Source organism: Pelophylax lessonae (genome assembly GCF_965119305.1).
Source record: "Pelophylax lessonae genome assembly, chromosome: 5".
Taxonomy (NCBI): Eukaryota; Metazoa; Chordata; class Amphibia; order Anura; family Ranidae; genus Pelophylax; species Pelophylax lessonae.
The window spans coordinates 16792635-16814105 of NC_138772.1; the positions used below are offsets into that span (position 1 = coordinate 16792635).

The 21471-nt window shown below is 41.7% G+C and overlaps 1 protein-coding gene across 1 annotated transcript in view; it reads left to right on the forward strand.

The window, feature by feature from the left end:
- Nucleotides 1–21471, forward strand: part of OBSCN (obscurin, cytoskeletal calmodulin and titin-interacting RhoGEF) — a 740285-nt gene that overhangs the window by 186048 nt on the left and 532766 nt on the right. Inside the window, exons 34-35 of the mRNA XM_082257722.1 lie at nucleotides 212–478; nucleotides 9158–9424. Of these exons, the coding sequence (XP_082113848.1) occupies nucleotides 212–478; nucleotides 9158–9424 (534 nt within the window). The remainder of the gene's footprint in view (nucleotides 1–211; nucleotides 479–9157; nucleotides 9425–21471) is intronic.

The window sequence follows — 21471 nt, forward strand, 5'->3', positions numbered from 1 at the left end:
TGTTTCCCACATTTAGTAAGTTAAGTGAAAAGTCCCCTGCAAAGTGAATTTTCCCCGTATTTACTAAGTTAAGGGTTAAGGGAAAAGTCCCTTGCAAAGTGAACCAACTTTAGCCCTCTTGTAAATTATCCACCATGTTTTGTAAATCAGCCACCATGTTTAGATTTACAAAACAACATCCTCCAAGTCTCGCCTGTTCCGTGTCTTCCAGGAAAACCAGCTGTTATCACAAAGCCTCTTGAAGACAAGTCCGTTACTGCTGGAGAAGACATTGTCTTGAAGTGTGAGTTTTCCAGAGAAGAGACAAGCGTGAAATGGACCAAGGACGGCAAAGTGCTGAAGAGGAGCCTGAAATACGAAATTGTTCAAGAAGGTACAGAATCCAGGCTGATTATTCATGAAACATCATCCAAAGATGCCGGAGAATACATCTGTGAGACTGACGATTCCAAGACCAAAGCCGCTGTTCAGATCACAGGTAAGCGTAAATGGTCATGAAGGCAAATCAGAACTCTTTCTTGATTCAAACCTCATAAAGTAGGGAGGGGGGGATTATGGTGTGGGGTAGTTTTTCAGTGTTTTGGCTTGGCCCATTAGTTCCAGTGAAGGGAACTCTTAAGGCGTCAGCATACCAAGACATTTTGGACAATTTCATGCTCCCAACTTTGTGGGAACACTTTGGGGATGCGCAAAAGGGTTAGTAGACTGTGCTCAAAATATAAAAATAGTGCATAACAAAAAAGTGATCACATAATTCCACAAGTAATTGTGAGTCTCTATCAATAATTAAATATCTGTGTGTAATTAAAGTCCAGTTCATAAGTGGAAAAACTTTTCCTTCTCCCTTGTGTTGAATCACCCGTGTAAATGCAGATAGGTGTAGCCTCCACCAGGTACCCTTCACCAGAGCCTTAAACACACAATATCTGCTTACCAGAACAATTTGACCCCTATTACAGGCAGTCAAATCAGACACCAGTGACAAAAGGTCGATCCTCCTTGGGATTCTCCTCACCAGGTTTATATGGGCATATAAGGCAATCAGGCAGGCATGTAGTAAACGGGAGAGACAGCGAAGAAACATCTCATGGTGTAGTAGATTAAAATAAAGTTTATTTTAAACATAGGTAAACGTACAATTCGGTAGTCCACATTAAGCCGGTCAAGCAAAACTCTGGAGCGTTATTCCAGACAGGGGACTGCGTTCCACCTGCGTTCCAGATGCCGGAAATGACGTATAGCGTTCCCAAGTCCCGACGCGTTTCGTCAGCACGCAACTGATGTCCTCAGGGGTCATGTGATCTCATACGTCAGTTCTCTTGTTTATACAACCAAGCTGCGCTGACATCAAATCCAGTTTCATCCCCATAAAGGACCTCCTCAACAGGAAGTAGAATCAGCTCCCTTATATCAGGCTTAAAATAACATGCAGCGCTTTTGATATTAAAATCCACAAAAAATCAATTGGGGAGTAAAAGTTCATAAGAAGTCCACACACATATGAATGAATGGGGAATCCCAGGAACAGAAAGAGTAAAAGTTGTAAGTTGTGAATCCAGAAGCCACCACCAGCAAACACCAGGTGTCCAAGCCTCTTACCGGATCTGACAGACCCCCATTACAGAGATCAGTCAATCGTGCCCAATAAACAATCACTCATGTGGAGCCGATCCCAGATCCAAAAATCTTCCAAGTCAAGCAGCCCAGTCTCAGTGAATGACAGACCTCAGATCAGAGATGTAAAGGGAGACTCCTCATGGTATAGTACATCAGGCTAAGGTTTTATTGAAAGTAAAATTGGCCACTTACACATTATCCAGTAAAACACAGCATGGAACGATATGTATGCAGATCAGTAGCTCTGGACTCCAAAAAGATGGCCGCCAGATCCTCCTCAGCAACAAGCACCACGCCAGCCAAGCTCTGCCTACATGTTTCGTTTTACACAAACGTCATCAGGGGGCGTGGCCGGTGACGCCAATCACAATCTTATATACCAGAGGAGGGAGGGGCGCACAATCACAAACAGGAACAGGAAGCGGAGCGAGCTGCATTCCAGCAGACAGGAAGTGTACGCCCACACACCAGGGACACCCCCAACTATCGCCCACAAATCCAAATAATATAGAATTTATAACAATCCCATAAATAATCCCTGCCCAACTTAGATCCAAATGTAAAAATATATCAAGGATCAAAATATGTGCAGGGGAATTAAAGTGGAGTTCTACCCATTTTTAATAAATTGGATTACATAGATGTATGTAATCCCCTTTAAAATGACTTTTACCAATGGAAAGTTTTTTTTTTTTGTTGCTAGTAAATACCTTATTTTGTGCTTTATTTATCCTCTTCTCACTTCCGGGTCCGGTCGGCGATTACGTCATTCGGCGATTCGCAGTGTGTGCTGGGATGGCATGAAATCTTGCATTATTACACAGGAGATGAGTTGCACTGTGTGCTCCGCCCCGCCTCCTCGCACAGCCTCAATACACTACATACATACAGCTCACTGAGAGGAGGCGGGGTGGAGCACAGCCTCAATACACTACATACATACAGCTCACTGAGAGGAGGCGGGGCGGAGCACAGCCTCAATACACTACATACATACAGCTAACTGAGAGGAGGCGGGGCAGAGCACAGCCTCAATACACTACATACATACAGCTCACTGAGAGGAGGCGGGGCGGAGGCGGGGCGGAGCACAGCCTCAATACACTAAATACATACAGCTCACTGAGAGGAGGCGAGGCGGGGCGGAGGCGGGGCTGAGCACAGCCTCAATACACTACATACATACAGCTCACTGGGGCGGAGGCGGGGCAGAACACGCAGTACAGCTCATCTCCTGTATAATAATGTGAGATTTCATGCCCTGAGATACATCCCAGCACACACTGTGAATCGCCGAATGACATAATCACCGACCGGACCCGGGAGTGAGAAGAGGATAAATAAAGCACAAAATAAGGTATTTACTAGCAACAAAAAAAAAAAAAAAAAACGTTCCATTGGTAAAAGTTGTTTTAAAGGGGATTACATACATCTAAAGTGACTAAAATGGGTGGAACTCCACTTTAAGCATTACATGGATGCCGATGCATAGTAGGACCGTTGCCATCTTGTGGCCACAGAGCTAACTGAACAACAATGCTGTAATCCTAAAGAACAGACATAATAACATAAAATAAATTATACAAATCTAATACATAAAAGTTAAAACCACATATAAAAAGGAGAATAAGAAAATATGCTAAGAAAATATAAAAATTGATTGGAAAATAAATAAACAAATAAATAATTACCAATCAGATTAATGGAAGATTTATGCATTATTGATAAAAGCATTAACGTCCCATTCGATGTTTAAACCGAATGGGAGATAAGTTCTGGCATTAAAGATCCAGCCGGTCTCCAACTTGGAAACTCCCCTAATTTTATTACTCCCCCTCCAACAACCAGAATATTTATCAATCCCCAGGAATAAAGTGCCTTCAGAGCCCGCTCACACTAGCACGACTTGTGAGGCGACTTGTGTAGCCCCAGGTCGCTTGACATAACAAAAGCAATGTTAATCAATCAGTGCCATCTTAATTGGCACTACTGAAGTTTCTCCGACTTCAGAAAAGGGTCCTGTACTACTTTGAGGCGACCTGTGATCCGACTGTCCCATATACTTCAATGGGAGTCGCCTCCTTATCTTAATTGACACGACTTGTTATCAGACTTTCCAGGAAGAAGAAAGAGATTAGCCAGGCATTCCCCACAGTCAAAGTCACCTGTCTCTTCAAAGTAGTGCACAAGTCTCTTCCAAGTCTCTTCCAAGTCTTTAAACAAGTCTTTTCAAGTCACGGGGCGACTTTCTGGTCATGGTAGTGTGAACCGGCTCTAAGGGTTTCGTCCGTGGCATTGATCATAATGCCTTGAGACGCTGTGCTTGGGGCAGCCATTATTAATATTCGTGATGTGTTCTATCAGACGTATATGCAGCATCCTGATAGTGCGCCCAATGTATTCAAGCCCACGTGGGCACCTTATCAGGTACACTACATATTGATGAGATGAAAGGGTTGATTTTAAAAGTATGGTGGGTGGAATTAGACTGAAAATTATCCACCCTTCTCCCTTTTTCTGTGTTGATCTTGCACACTGCACATCTCCTGCATGGGTAGAAACCTCCCCTTGTCTGAAAGAAAGAAATGGTATTTGGTGGATCCACCACTGTGACGGGAGTCACTTTGGTTGGAGGTCCTGTGGAACTCAGCTTACCTTAGAGGGGTTGGGAAAACCCTCTCTCTGCCCCCTAGGCTCCTCTTATGTGTAAGTCCCCCTGTGTCTATCAGGGGCACAGGGTGACCAAGAACCCGTGTTGGGTCTGCACTAACCAGACTCACTGTAAAACCACACGGGACTCAGCATTTGGTGTTATCCCGGCTATCCTGGGTTCTGTATGTGTGGTTTGTGTTGAACCTATGACAGCAATATTTAAGAACAATATTCCTCAAAGAAATATATAAATATGAACAATTTCAGACTGTTATAATATTGGAAATGGTGTCCCATAGACCTCTGCTAGAAAGGTTGAGATGGGGTGGGGTTTGTTATGGTTAAGTACCTGCATTCCTTTCTTCTATTGTTCGTCTGTCTGCCTTAAGATCAACCTATTATGGGATGTACATGTGTATGTGTATTAGCTTCTAGAGGGGAGGGGGGATTTCTCCAGCAGCCCTTCCTTAAAGACTGTCTACTGTTGGAAAGTTGAATACACCTGTGTGTCATGTTACAGAATGTAATTCCCCGCCCAGTGTGTTGTTATTATGCAAAGAGGGGGAGGGGGGATTGTCCTCTGAGTTTTTATCTTTTGTGCCTGTGTTCAATAAAGTGGGAGTTGCTTTCAGAGACAAACAAGCTAAGTTCAGGCTAGTTTTTGTATGTAGGGCGGCTGGAATATCTCCATCTATGTCCAGACTGGAGGAAGCCACATACTGACGGAAGACCACAAGTACGGTGTGGGTCGACAGCTCCGTTACACTGGTTGGCAGCGGTGGGATGCTTCCTGCAGTCTGGGACATCCAAACCTCCACCGGGATCCAAGGTCCGGATAACAGAAGAGGAGAGGTACAGATATCAGCTGCCATGGAAGAGGAATTCGGAAGGAGGTTGCAGATACAGCACAGGGGACCGGTGTCAGAGAAGGTCCTGCTAGGATGTTATGATTCAATCCGCTTTGAACTCTGGAAGGAAACGCTAGCTTGTGAGCAGCGACACCAGGGAAAAATCCTCCCCTCCATCCAGGAAAGGTACTGGTCGCAGTATGGATTGTGGGTGCTGGTTTTGGGAGATACACCGCACAAGGAATGGAAAGCTGAATTAAGCAGGCTTGTCCAGGAGGAGATGCGATTGGATGAGAGGTACAGAGCTCTACGCTGGTATGTAACCCAAGTGTGCCCATGGACAGCGGACGACAGCCCAACAGAAGGCTTTGGCTATGGCGGCCTGGGACTGCCATTAGAGAAGTGGTCAGAGGACCCTAACTTTGGGAGCGATTTGGAGTGGCGATTAGTGGAAATTATGGATTCCAGAGAAAAGATCCTGAACATCTCGGAAGTGCTCTGGGCACTGGAAGATATGGAATTTCTGGCCATTCAGGAATGGGAGCTGGAGATCGCCTACAGACTGCTGCTAGACTCTGCTCAGCACCAGCCAGTGTTACTGGGAGAGGAGATTGTAGGTCTCTCGTCCCAGCAGCAGCCAACAGCACTGGTAATGGAGACAGTAAGTCCCACTACCCAGCTCCAGCCAGTGTTACCGGGAGAGGAGATTGTAGGACCCTCGTCCCAGCAGCAGCAAACAGCACTGGAAGTGGAGACGGTCGGTCCCCCTACCCAGCACCGGCCAGTGTTATCAGAAGAGGAGAGGTACAGATATCAGCTGCCATGGAAGAGGAATTCGGAAGGAGGTTGCGAGAGATGCGGATACAGGACAGGAGACACAGTTTCGGCGGATGTGCTCAGCTGGGGTACAAAGATCCGTTACAACCACATTTGGGGCTACCTGTAGTCTAACGGGGGGAACTCCTCTAAAAAACCACAGGAGGGACAATCCGGAAGAATGGGACCCAATATTCCATCATTCCGGAGCACATGCCAGTGCTTATTAATGATCTTTTTGACAGAGAAGTGCTGCAAAGAATAAGTGGAAAAAAAGGCATATTTGAAAGCCTCATTCCTCTCAGCTTGTACCTTCGGTGCCAATAGATCTTCCCTATCTCTCTGTTCAGCCGGAACAATGGCATTATTGATCACATCACTGTCATACCCCTTCTCAAGAAATCTCTCCTTAAGGACAGAGGCTTCCAATCGGAAATCATATATCAGGACTGAGAATCCAATAGGGCAAGATATGAATTGTCCCTATTGAAGATTAGGTTCAATCTGAATAGATAGTATAAAATATGCAAATGCAAAGGGTCCAAATAGTACCGGGAAACTTCTAAATTCCCTTTTCCATTTGATAAATATCTTCTATTTGTTGTTATGGTCAAGTGGGAATATGTTGCCCTCTAGTGGTGAATTATTTAAACAAGAGCTAGATTCGATGTCGCAAGATTAACAATCATAATAAATATTGACATTAGTAAAATTTAATATGGATACAATCAAATATTAATAAAAACTTCCAAAAAATTTTTTTAACACCAATATAAATTATCAAATTGGCTGATATTTTTTTAAAATTGAATATTTAATGACCATTCATTTAATATTATTTTTTTATTATAATATTTTTTGGAAATGAAAGAAAAATAAAAATTAATAACATAGCATCTCAATAATTGGAAATAAATCTATTGAGATCTATGTCTATATTCATGCCTGAGGGGTACAGCGTATTCATTCTATATGTCCACTCAGTTTCGTTTCTGGAAATTTTCTGAGTCATATTACCCCCCCCCCCCCCTCCAATGGGGTTCTATCCTATCAATTCCACAGAAAGTCAAACCAACCAGTTTGGGGATGGCCCCTTCCTGTTCCAACATGACTGCACACCAGTGCACAAAGCAAGGTCCATAAAGACATGGATGAGCGAGTTTGGGGTGGAGGAACTTGACTGGCCTGACCTCAACCCAATAGAACACTGCAGAAGGAATAAGCGGCAAAATGGTACGCCAATATGGCCCAAAAACATAAAAATAATTTAAAAGAAAAAACAAAGATAAAAAAAAAAATAAAATTATTAATTTGAATGGTTATATTATTGTGGGGAGAGCGATTAGTATTAATAGAAATATGACGATTGACTTTCAAATTATTAAAACGAATCAACAGAATATATATATATATATATATATATATAAATATATATATTATAGTTACCCTTTTTTTAAATGGCTGCTAACAGACTCTCCTAAGATGACTGCCCTTTACTAGTTGTAATTGCCTTCCCATAGGGCATCTTGCTATGTGGGAGTTGTGTCCTGGTGTCACTGAAGTGTCAGATGATGCTTTTCTGATGATGTTACGCCGAGTAAATAGATACCTAACATGGCATGCTTTAAAATTGCGCACGTTCGTGGAATTGCGGCAAACTACAATATTTAAAAATCTCCATAGGCGACGCTTTAAAATTTTTTACAGGTTACCAGTTTAGAGTTACAGAGGGGGTCTTGCGATAGAATCGTTGCTCTCTTCATAACGTTCGTGGCGATACCTCACATTGGTGGTCTGAACCGCATTTAAAAAAGTAACTTACACCCTTATTATTATTTTTATTTTTTTACACTGTCCCTTTAATTTTCTTTTTGATCATTTTTATTCCTGTCACAAGAAATGTAAACATCCCTTTAATAGAAATCGGAGATGACAGGTCCTCTTTATGGAGACATCTGGGGTCTATAATAGGTGTCAATTAACCACTTCTGGACCGGAAGGTTTTCCCCCTTAATGACCAGGCCATTTTTTTGCGATTCAGCACTGCGTTACTTTAACGGACAATTACGCAGTTGTGCGACGCTGTACCCAAATAAAATTGATGACCTTTTTTTCCCCACAAACAGAGCTTTCTTTTGGTGTTATTTGATCACCTCTGCGATTTTTATTTTTTGCGCTACAAACACAAAAAGAGCGACAATTCTGAAAAAAAAAAATTTCATTTTCTGTTACATAACATTCTCAAAAAAAAAAAAAAATCAAAATTACAATTTTTTAACATTTTAGGCCAATTTGTTTTCTGCTACATATTTTGGTAAAAAAAAAAAAAAAAAATCGCAAGAAGCACATAAACAAAAAAATAGCGACAATTCTGAAAAAAGAAAAACAATATTTTTTACTTTCTGCTATATAACATTCCCAAAAATCAAGAAAAACAAATGTAAAAATCTAATTTTTTCATCCTTTTAGGCCAGTTTGTATTCTGCTACATATTTATGGTAAAAAAAATCCCAATAAGCGTATATTGATTGGTTTGCGCAAAAGTTATCACGTCTACAATCTAGGGGAAAGATTTACGTCTTTTTTATTTATTTATTTATTTTACTAGTAATGGCGGCGATCTGCGATTTTTAGCGGGACTGCGACATTGCTGTGGACAGATCAAACCCCTAACTGACATTTTTGACACTTTGGGGGGGACCAGTGACATTACTACAGTAATCAGTAACAATATGCACTGTCAATGTACTAAAGACACTGGCAGGGAAGGGGTTGACCCAGGGACGATCAAGGGGTTAAAGTGGAAGTAAACTCTCCTATCGTTTTCAGCCAAGGGAGCTGTCATCTTGGCCTCCGTTTAATTTTCAGCTGCCATGATGCTTCACATGTGACCAGTTATGACACCGATCATTGGATGGTTTGACAGTTTGGTTGAGAGCACATCCAATGTGACAGTTAGCATTTCCGGCATGCCGAGAATGTAACTGTTTTTTTTAAACTATTATACCCTTGGGTTTACTTCCACTTTAAGTGTGAGCCTAGGGGGTGTTTTCTAACTGTGAGGGGGAGGGACTTTTGGAATCAACACAGAGACCTGTGTTCCTAAATAGAAGGATCACAGGCGCTCTGTGTTCATTCCAGAAAGTGATATGTATTTTATGATATAAGAGTGCGGTTCCTCTGTTCCTTTTCATTTGGATTAATTTTGATTTGCTGTCTAACAGAAAAACCCAATCGATTCACCAAAGAGATTTCTGATGTCAAGGCTGAGGAAGGGGAGGAGGCCATATTTATCTGTGAGACTGAGAAAAATGCTGCCACCGTAAAATGGAGGAAAGGAATCTCTGAACTGAAGGCGTCTAAGAAATTTGAGATGACTCAAAAGGGCAACGTCCTCAGCCTGACTGTGAACGACTTGGAGAAGAGTGACAGTGACACCTACATATGTGACATTGGGGATGCCCAGACTAAGGCCTCTCTCACTGTGAAAGGTATGACTAGCCCATACATACTATTCTTTTATGAAACATCATCTTTTGCTGTGTAAAATAAGAACCAAAATACGTCAGGAGGCCTACAAAATTACAATGGTTCAGTATGATTGATGCCTGAGCCATTGACAAACAAAAGAAGCCATGCTTCTACTTTTTCTTTGTATCAATAAAACTTGATTGTACCTTCACAAAGTGAAATTGCAGCACTTTGCTCTCTTCCACACCCTTCCCCTATTTTATGTGTTTCCTCTCAAAGGCCTTAATCATAAACCATTATGATTAAGCCCCTTTTGGGGTGAAGAACGTTGAGGTAGTAGAAGCACAGTCTGAAAGAGAGCAACATACTACAATTTAAAGTGTTAATGAAATATTACTGCCAGTCCCTCTATTCTATCAAAATACAAGGTGTAAATGATTGTATAAAACACAGGTGTCAAACACAAGGCCCATGGGCTGAATCCTGCCCTCCAGGCCATTTGGCCCTTGCACCTCTCCTGCAGCTGCTGCATCTACCTCATCTCTGCCCCCACCTTGTCTCAGCAGACAGCAGCAGAGAGGACAAAACTCCTCTGCCAGATCCTGTGCTTCCCCCTGCAGCTGCTGCATCTCCCTCATCTCTTCCCCCACCTTGTCTCAGCATACGGCAGCAGAGAGGACAGAACTCCTCTTCCTAGATCCTGTGCTTCCCCCTGGAACTTCAAAGAGGAACACCCCCCCCCAACTCCACAGTTGGCAGCAGAGAGGAGGACACCACTCCTCCTACAGATCCTGCACCTCTCTGTGCAGCCGCAGCACCCCCTCCGCTCCACCTCCATTGGTCTCAGCATTCGGCAGACTCTGGCAGCTGACTCCAACCCTCTTGCAGTCCCTGCAGTTGCTGCTTCCTAGCTCTGCCTCCATCTTCTTCCCAGCACATGGTAAAGGGGATGCACTGTGATGTAAGGGAGGGTGGGGGCTCTTGATTTATGATAGTGGTGGTCTACAGACAGAACCGGCCCTCTGAGGGCGACCATAATGCTGATTCGGCCTGCGATGAAATTGAGTTTGACACCCCTGGTATGAAACAATGCCTGTAAATATCTTATCTCAGATCTTTTATGGCCGGTTCATGTGACTTTCAGCTCTCTCCTCCCCTTATCTAAAGGCTAGAGCGGGAGGGGCTGAGATCCCCCTGTATTGGCCGCTCAGCCCCTCCCCCTGTAGCCCTTAGATCAGAGAGAGTGGCTGGAGGTCACATGGCCGGCCATAAACAATGTAAGATAAGGTATTTACAGGCATTGTATTATACAAACATTTACACAGTTTAGGATGGATTGATAGAACAGAGGGACTGATAGAACAGAGGGGCTGGCAGTAATATTTCTTTACCTTTACTGCCAGCTACTAATAGTGGCAGGAGGGGGGAGACGGCTCACACACACAGGAGCTGAGAAGCAGGGAGAGAGGGGGAGAGAGGAGAGCAGTGGGATGATGGAGGCACGTAAACTAACCACGGTAATCAGGGATCAGCAGCCATGGTTACCATGGTCAGCACAATAAGGGGGACAGAGGAATAGGCAGGATCAACCAGGTTTTTTTTACAGCTTAGAGAAGGACAGATTAGACAGCACAAGCACGGTGCTGTTTAGTCTACTATAAAGGAACAGGGTCTCTTTTTTTTTTTTTAAGGGTTACAACCACTTTAACTGTGAATATGTCCAGGTTACAATAAAGGTTTTTAGATATAAAGAAAAAGACCAGGTGGAAGTGCAGCTTCTTCTAATTGGCACTGGAGCGCTGGAGTGATGTGGAGGAACAGAAATAAGCAAGTTGGCACTCGCAACCCGTATGCAGTCCCTAATACCACCAGGAGCGGAAAGCTTCTTCTTCATATATCCGAAGATGTTTGAGCCAGGTGTAGTTTTTCAGCAATGTAAAAAGATAATTTTTTTTGTAAGACTTGTAGGATGCCCTTGAAACTACATTGTCATCAGTGGTGGCTGGTGCTAAACTTTTTTTGGGGGGGGGGCAAACAAACCCCCCCCCCCCCCCAGGTCCGCACTCACCCCTCCAGAGTCGCAGCACCATGGCTTCCCCAGCATCTCTTCTAGGCCAACCCAGTCTTCTTTAGATCCATCTCCTGTCACGATTGGCCGGGAGGAGAAGCTGGAAACCAATAGCGATTATAGATTTGCTAGTGTCACAAGTGGGTACTGCGCCCCGAGCCCAACCTTTTTCAAGCCAATTAGAGCCTCGGGCTCTAATCATGTGCCTAAAAAAACTCACATAGAAACCATCTCCGGCACCCCGCACGCAACCCTGCATGTAAACTGGAAGGGGCGGAGCCCCTTATGGACCTGCCACTCCTGATTGTCATGATGCGCCATCGGTAACTACCAACAATAATGGTAGCAAGGCATGTGTTGTCACAGCAGCTGAAACTGCTGAGGTCTCTTATGTTATAACAGGTCAAACAACTGCATTCGCCACTTTATTTTCCAGTAACAAATTTCATAATTTTGGTGAACTTGAGTTTCGGGAGGGCATGTATATTTTTTTCTTGGAGTGTAGTGATAATGTTTTTTGAGCAATGTCTCTAAACCAGTGTTTCCCAACCTTTGTTCAGTCAGGGCGCCCTTTAAAATTCTGCACAATCTCAAGGCACCCCATTCTAAAATGTAAACAGATAAACTAATCGTTTTTTACAACTCAGCAATATCCACACACGTAGGACACCCAATGTTAGAGGTGATTTATTCTTCCAAAGCAAATACCGTATTTTTCGCCGTATAAGACGCACCGGCATATAAGACGCACCCAATTTTAAAGGAGGAAAATCTAGAAAAAAAAGATTCTGAACCAAATACTGCAGTAAAATATTTTATATCAACAGGTGAGGGTATAGGCATGGCACAGTTGAGGGTATAGGCATGGCACAGGTGGTGCTTTAGGCATGGCACAGGTGGTGCTTTAGGCATGGCACAGGTGGTGGTACAGGCATGGCACAGGTGGTGCTTTATGCATGGCACAGGTGGTGGTACAGGCATGACACAGGTGGTGCTTTAGGCATGGCACAGGTGGTGGTACAGGCATGGCACATATGGTGCTTTAGGCATGGCACAGGTGGTGCTTTAGGCATGGCACAGGTGGTGCTTTAGGAATGGCACAGGTGGTGGTACAGGCATGGCACAGGTCAGCTTCAATCACTTACCTGCTCTCCTGGGCTGCCTGCGAGACGTCCACGGTGCTGCTCCTCTCGTCCTCTTCTTTTGACGGCGGCGGGATTCCTGGAACCGTCCACGGCGCTGCTCCTCTCGTTCTCTTTTGTTTACTTTGACGGAGGCTCTCTCGGTCCGGCGGGAAGGAGATCGGGCGGTGACGGTGCGTGACTGACGCACGCACCGGCACCGCCCCCATTGCGAAGTCAGGACTCAGCAGGCAGCAGGCAAAATGTGTATTTGCCGTATAAGACGCACCAACTTTTCCCCCCCAGTTTTGGGGAAGAAAAAGTGCGTCTTATACGGCGAAAAATACGGTACATCTTTTTCACACTGGTACTGACTAGTATTTATATTATTATACAAGATTTTTATAGCGCCAAGAGTTTACGCAGCGCTTTACAATCTGAGGGTAGACAGTACAACTACAATATACTTAAATACAGTAGGAATCAGAGGGCCCTGCTCATTTGAGCTTACAATCCAAAGACATGCTGGGAGGTTAATTGGCTCCTGTCTAAATTGGCCCTACTATGTGTATGTGTGAATGTGAGTTAGGGACCTTAGATTGTAAGCTCCTTGAGGGTAGGGACTGATGTGAATGTACAATGTATACGTAAATTGACGGCGCTATATAAGTACCTGAAATAATAAATATATATATATATATTTAAATATATATAAATATATATATAAAGCGGAGCGGCGTGGCTCTCGTTCTGGGGCTCTGTGCCTGTGGCACTGCTGAGGTGTTATGGAAGCCCAGGTTGCTTTGATAGCGGCCTTCAGCTCGTCTGCATTGTTGGGTCTGGTGTCTCTCATTTTTCTCTTGACAATACCCTACAGGTTCTCTATGGGGTTTAGGTCAGGCAAGGTTGCTGGACAATCAAGCACAGTGATCCCATGATCATGTGACCAGGTATTGGTAGTTTTAGCAGTGAGGGCGGTGCCAAGTCCTCCTGGAAAATGAAATCAGCATCTCCATAAAGCTGGTCAGCAGAGGGAAGCATTAAGTGCTCTAGGTAATCTTGTCGAGGGCTGCACTAATTTTGGACTTGATAAAACACAGTGGACCAACACCAGCAGATGACACGGCTCCCCACTGACTGTGGATACTTCACACTGAACCTCATGCAACTTGGATTCTGTGCCTCTCCACTCCTCCTCCAGACTCTGGGACCTTGGTTTCAAAATAAAATGCAACATTTTACACAGTCAGTGATGATTTGGGGAGCCGTGTCATCTGCTGGTGTTGGTCCACTGTGTTTTATCAAGTCCAAAGTCAGAGCAGCCCTCTACAGGGAAATTCTAGAGCTCTTAATGCTTCCCTCTGCTCACCAGCTTTATGGAGATTCTGATTTCATTTTCCAGCAGGACTTGGCACCGCCCACACTGCCAAAACTACCAATACCTGGTCACATGATCATGGTATCAATGTGCTTGATTGGCCAGAAAACTTGCCTAACCTAAACCCTATAGAGAATCTGTGGGGTATTGTCAAGAGGAAGATGAGAGACACCAGACCCAACAATGTAAACAAGCTGAAGGCCACTATCAAAAAATACCTGGGCTTCCATAACACCTCAGCAGTGCCACAGGCTGATCGCCTCCATGCCACACCGAATTGATGTAGTAATTCATGCAAAAGGAGCCCCGACCAAATATTGAGTGCATACTATACTGTACATGGACAGACTTTTCAGTAAGCCAACATTTCTGTAATAAAAATCCTTTGTTTTATTGTTCTTATGTAATATTCAAATATTCTGAGATACTGAGTTTTGGGGTGTCACTAGCTGTAAGCCATAATCATAAAAATTAAAAGCAAGAAATACTTGAAATATATCACTCTGTGTGTAACACATCTATATAAAGCATGCACTCTACCATGCGTTCCACCGGCCGGATATGATGTCACCAATGGCTATTAGCTGACGCGTTTTGCCCCTCCTCCTGGGCATCCTCAAATTGGTGCTGTTCTCTAATAAGAAATAGAGCACATCACTAATAAGCAGGGCTCTTTTTCTTAGAAAGAAGGTAGCAGAACCCAACCAAGACCCCCCCCCACACACACACACTCCCTTCAAAACACATCAAAAAGTGAGCGTGGTCAAATTTCAGTAACAGCGGGAGGGTCCTTAAGGGACATTAAATACCAGGAGTGCACTACATACAGAGTGCAGAGGGTTTTTTTGGGGGGGGGTTTACACGCAGAGTTCAGGGGTGGGCTACACACAGAGCGAAGAGTTCAACCGTCTTCTACAGCTACCTACCTCTGTATCCCCCATCCACATCCCACTTTCACCCCTCTTTATCTCTTATACCTGTATGCAACCCCCCCCCCCCCCACACACACACACACACACACTGTTCCTATCTTCTCCCCTCTTCCTTAAAAGCTCCACCATCTTCCACATGTCTTACTTTTGTTGCTGTATTAGGTCAAAGCACCCAGCCGATTCTAGTTCCTCCTTGCACACTCCGCCTCTCTCACTTGCAGGGAGATCATCCAGTGAAGGTGTCGGTAACTGCACTGCACCCCATTCACGCATCTCCCTTGTCCCCATCTTGCACTCAGTGGGAGCTGTTTAGGAGATCATATCTGTGGGAGTCGTTGGGAGACAAACTGTCATTTTTAAACACAAAAGCCGGACTTTTGTGTTTACAAGTGATAGCGGTGAGCAGGAAGCAGAGGGCCTGAGCCAGAGGTGGTGGAACTGAGTTCCACCAAGTTCCAGCTGAAAAAAAGCCTTGCTAATAAGACTGCACCATTATTCACTAAATTGAGAAGAAAAGACGTGGATACGGACTATTAACTTATCAATTTTTTTAAATGTTTACTAATTTGTTATATTGAGTACGTGTATGGTTTGTAATTCTGTGTGTATTTATGGTACATTTAAAAGACTAGGTAGTACTCTATGTTAAATTAAATAATCTTATATTAAATTATTATTATATAACTAATACACATGAAGTTTCCTGGAAACTGAGCCCCCAAAAGGACCGAGACCATCATCAGACTAAGAGGGCTTCATACCATCAGAGGTGCCACCCTTTACCTTTACCACCAAAGACCCCCTACCTGTCTGGAGGCCATGACCACTAACCTCTTCAAAAGTATTAAATGAAAGAGGGTGGACAATCAGGACTTTCTAGCTCTGCAGAACATTCTAGAATGGCTGTCCAAAGTCAACCTCATGGAATCAGCCAAGAGCAGCTTCTTTCTACTTATCTACTGACTCCTGCCTTCAAGGTTAGACCTTGAAGATGTGCCACCCTTTACCTTTAACACTAAAGACCCCCTACCTGTCTGGAGGCCATGACCACTAACATTTGCAAAAGTATTAAATGAAAGAGGGTGGACAATCAGGACTTTCTAGCTCTGCAGAACATTCTAGAATGGCGGTCCAAAGTCAACCTCATGGAATCAGCCAAGAGCAGCTTCTTTCTACTTATCTACTGACTCCTGCCTTCAAGGTTAGACCTTGAATATGTGCCACCCTTTACCTTTAACACCAAAGACCCCCTACCTGTCTGGAGGCCATGACCACTAACCTCTGCAAAAGTATTAAATGAAAGAGGGTGGACAATCAGGACTTTCTAGCTCTGCAGAACATTCTAGAATGGCTGTCCAAAGTCAACCTCATGGAATCAGCCAAGAGCAGCTTCTTTCTACTTATCTACTGACTCCTGCCTTCAAGGTTAGACCTTGAAGATGTGCCACCCTTTACCTTTAACACTAAAGACCCCCTACCTGTCTGGAGGCCATGACCACTAACATTTGCAAAAGTATTAAATGAAAGAGGGTGGACAATTAGGACTTTCTAGCTCTGCAGAACATTCTAGAATGGCTGTCCAAAGTCAACCTCATGGAATCAGCCAAGAGCAGCTTCTTTCTACTTATCTACTGACTCCTGCCTTCAAGGTTAGACCTTGAAGATGTGCCACCCTTTACCTTTAACACCAAAGACCCCCTACCTGTCTGGAGGCCATGACCACTAACCTCTGCAAAAGTATTAAATGAAAGAGGGTGGACAATCAGGACTTTCTAGCTCTGCAGAACATTCTAGAATGGCTGTCCAAAGTCAACCTCATGGAATCAGCCAAGAGCAGCTTCTTTCTACTTATCTCCTGACTCCTGCCTTCAAGGTTAGACCTTGAAGATGTGCCACCCTTTACCTTTAACACCAAAAACCCCCTACCTGTCTGGAGGCCATGACCACTAAACTCTGCAAAAGTATTAAATGAAAGAGGGTGACAATCAGGACTTTCTAGCTCTGCTGATACCCTTCCCACCTTACATGCTCAGAACTTCCCACCTTACATGCTCAGAACTTTCTAGAATGGCTGTCCAAAGTCAACCTTTTGGAATCAGCCAACAGCAGCTTCTTTCTACTTATCTACTGACTCCTGCCTTCAAGGTTAGACCCGTCCCACCTTACATGCTCACGCTACACTCCTTAGCCCTTTCCTTGGCCCAGGTTGATTACTCCAGATATATAGTCTGTACGTCAAGATCTGCTTTTTCCCGAGACTCGTGATTTCAATTTTACTAGCTTGCCTATTCTCACTAGAGCAACATTTAAAAAATTCATGTTGTCGCGTAAATGTCTTTGTCCGGGCCGGCTGTCTTGTTGTATTGTGTTGTATTGTTGTATTGATTTTGTTGTATGCACTCACACCAACTGAGGAGGACATCAAAGCTTTTCAGTAAGAATAATGAAGAGTTCTGAAGAATATCCAGTTTGCCAAAATTCATCGGTCTCTCAGACTTTCTCATGCCGGATCTCGGTTTTCTCACCTTCTGTATTCATTTTAGGCCAAAAAGTTCTCATAGTAGAAGATCTGGAAGATGTTGAAGTATATGAAGGGGAAACTGCAACTTTTAAATGTAGAATCTCACCAGCAAACTATGGGAAAGTGCACTGGTTCCTGGACAAAACCCCGTTACATACCAACAAAGTCAATGAAGTTCAATCACTTCCAGGGGGCTATCACACACTGTCGCTAAGCCAGCTGGGGGTCAAGGATTCTGGCATGGTCACATTTGAAGCTGGGGATCAAAAAACATCTGTAAAACTTTTAGTGAAAGGTAACAGTAGGGGAATGCATGGTCTAGATCAATTTAATAGAGGATGAGCGAAAGTTTAAATTCTAATTAAAAATCAATATCACCAATTGTGCTTTGAAAAACATAATTGTTTTAAATGTAATTGTATTTAAATATTTAATATCGCTAACTGTTGTTTACAAATATCTAAATTTACAAAATACAGTGCCTTGCAAAAGTATTCGGCCCCCTTGCACTTTTCAACCTTTTGCCACATTTCAGGCTTCAAATATAAAGATATAAAACTGTAATTTTTTGTGAAGAATCAACAAGTGGGACACAATCATGAAGTGGAACGAAATTTATTGGATATTTCAAACTTTTTTAACAAATAAAAAACTGAAAAATTGGGCGTGCAAAATTATTCAGCCCCCTTAAGTTAATACTTTGTAGCGCCACCTTTTGCTGCAATTACAGCTGTAAGTCGCTTGGGGTATGTCTCTATCAGTTTTGCACATCGAGAGACTGAAATGTTTGCCCATTCCTCCTTGCAAAACAGCTCGAGCTCAGTGAGGTTGGATGGAGAGCGTTTGTGAACAGCAGTTTTCAGTTCTTTCCACAGATTCTCGATTGGATTCAGGTCTGGACTTTGACTTGGCCATTCTAACACCTGGATATGTTTATTTGTGAACCATTCCATTGTAGATTTTGCTTTATGTTTTGGATCATTGTCTTGTTGGAAGACAAATCTCCATCCCAGTCTCAGGTCTTTTGCAGACTCCATCAGGTTTTCTTCCAGAATGGTCCTGTATTTGGCTCCATCCATCTTCCCATCAATTTTAACCATCTTCCCTGTCCCTGCTGAAGAAAAGCAGGCCCAAACCATGATGCTGCCACCACCATGTTTGACAGTGGGGATGGTGTGTTCAGGGTGATGAGCTGTGTTGCTTTCACGCCAAACATAACGTTTTGCATTGTTGCCAAAAAGTTCGATTTTGGTTTCATCTCACCAGAGCACCTTCTTCCACATGTTTGGTGTGTCTCCCAGGTGGCTTGTGGCAAACTTTAAACAACACTTTTTATGGATATCTTTAAGAAATGTCTTTCTTCTTGCCACTCTTCCATAAAGGCCAGATTTGTGCAGTATACGACTGATTGTTGTCCTATGGACAGAGTCTCCCACCTCAGCTGTAGATCTCTGCAGTTCATCCAGAGTGATCATGGGCCTCTTGGCTGCATCTCTGATCAGTCTTCTCCTTGTATGAGCTGAAAGTTTAGAGGGACGGCTAGGTCTTCATAGATTTGCAATGGTCTGATACTCCTTCCATTTCAATATTATATCTTGCACAGTGCTCCTTGGGATGTTTAAAGCTTGGGAAATCTTTTTGTATCCAAATCCGGCTTTAATCTTCTCCACAACAGTATCTCGGACCTGCCTGGTGTGTTCCTTGTTCTTCATGATGCTCTCTGCGCTTTAAACGGACCTCTGAGACTATGACAGTGCAGGTGCATTTATACGGAGACTTGATTACACACAGGTGGATTCTATTTATCATCATTAGTCATTTAGGTCAACATTGGATCATTCAGAGATCCTCACTGAACTTCTGGAGAGAGTTTGCTGCACTGAAAGTAAAGGGGCTGAATAATTTTGCACGCCCAATTTTTCAGTTTTTTATTTGTTAACGAAGTTTGAAATATCCAATAAATTTCGTTCCACTTCATGATTGTGTCCCACTTGTTGTTAATTCTTCACAAAAAATTACAGTTTTATATCTTTATGTTTGAAGCCTGAAATGTGGCAAAAGGTCGAAAAGTTCAAGGGGGCCGAATACTTTTGCAATGCACTGTAACTTAAAAAAAATAACTTTGTCAAATTTGCCAAAATTTTTAGGAATGCGTCAAATCCAGGAATTTTTTTCAACTCCTTTATCCCAAAGTGGATTTTTGCCAGGAGAAATGAAACAGCTAAGGTTTAATTTTCCAGAAACATCTTATGACTTCAGAAAAAAGGATGTAAAGATAAAAATATCTTATTTAGAATTTACATTTTGATAATTATTTTTATAAAGATTTAGTGCCCCAATCTTTCCTAAAACTATGAATTTGGTGCATCCCAAAAAATTCTGCTTTATACAAAAAAAAAAAATGTTTTATTTTAATGTTATTCTACAGCTAACTGTTGTTTCCAAATATCCAGATTTACAAAATTGACTTTTTATTATTTTAAAATTGTTTAAAATTTTAAAATTATGGAAATTTGTAATTATGTTAAAATAGTTTTTAAAAAGTTGCTGTGTCAAATTTGATTATGCTACGTATCAACATTTTCAAGAATGCATCAAATCCAGGATTTGTTTTCAGTTTATTTAATCCCAAAGGGATTTTTGCCAGGAATTATGAAACCTTTAAGACTTAATTTCCAGAGACATCTTATAGCTTTAAAAAAAGATTTAGAGATAAACATAACATTTCGAATTGAAAATTTGAAAATTCTTTTTTTTTAATAAAGAGATGTTTTTTTTTTTATAGAATAAATCCAGGAATTGTTTTCAGTTTATTTAATTCCAAGTGGATTTTTGCCAGGAGTTATGAAACATTTAAGACTTAATTCCCTGATACATTTTATAGCTTTTAAAAAAGATTTAGAGATATAAACATAATATTTCGAATTGAACAATTGAAAATGCTTTTTTGTTAATAAAGAGATTTTTTTTATAGAATAAATATTTAGTGGCCTGACAGATCATAAAATTTGAATTTTGTGCATCCCCAGAAAACTCTACCATAAGAAAAAAAAAAAGATAAAAAATCTGAAGTTTTATTTTAATGTTATTTTAGAGAAACCTTCCATCGCCAATTTGGAAGTATCTCAGGGGAAAAGTGCAACAATTACTTACAAAACCTTAAAACCCAATGAGCCCATTTCCTGGTATAAGGATTTACAAAATTGCCTTTTTGTTGTTATTTTAAAATTGTTTAAAATGTTAAAATTATGGAAAATTGTAATTATGTTAAAATCGTTTTTAAAAAGTTGCTGTGTCAAATTTGATTATGCTACGTATCAAATTTTTCAAGAATGCATCAAATCCAGTATTTGTTTTCAGTTTAATCCTAAATGGATTTTTGCCAGGAGTTATGAAACATTTAAGACTTAATTTCCAGGGACATCTTTATAGCTTTAAAAAAAGATTTAGAGATATAAACATATTTTGAATTGAACATTAGAAAATGCTTTTAAAGTTAATAATGAGATTTTTTTTTTTAATAGAATAAATCCAGGATTTGTTTTCAGTTTATTTAATCCCAAGTGGATTTTTGCCAGGATTTATGAAACCTTTAACACTTAATTTACAGAGACATCTTATAACTTTAAAAAAAGATTGAGAGATATAAACATCATATTTCAAATTGAACATTAGAAAATGCTTTTAATTTAATAAAGAGATTTTCTTTTTTTTTATAGAATAAATCTAGGATTTGTTTTCAGTTTATTTAATCCCAAGTGAATTTTTGCCAGGAGTTATGAAACATTTAAGACCTAATTTCTAGAGATATCTTATAGCTTTAAAAAATATTTCGAGATATAAACATAATATTTCGAATTGAACATTTGAAAATGATTTTAAGTTAATAAAGAGATTTTTTTTTTATAGAATAAATCCAGGAATTGTTTTCAGTTTATTTAATCCCAAGTGGATTTTTGCCCGGAGTTGTGAAACATTTAAGACTTAATTTCCAGATACATTTTATAGCTTTAAAAAAAATATTTAGAGATATAAACATAATATTTT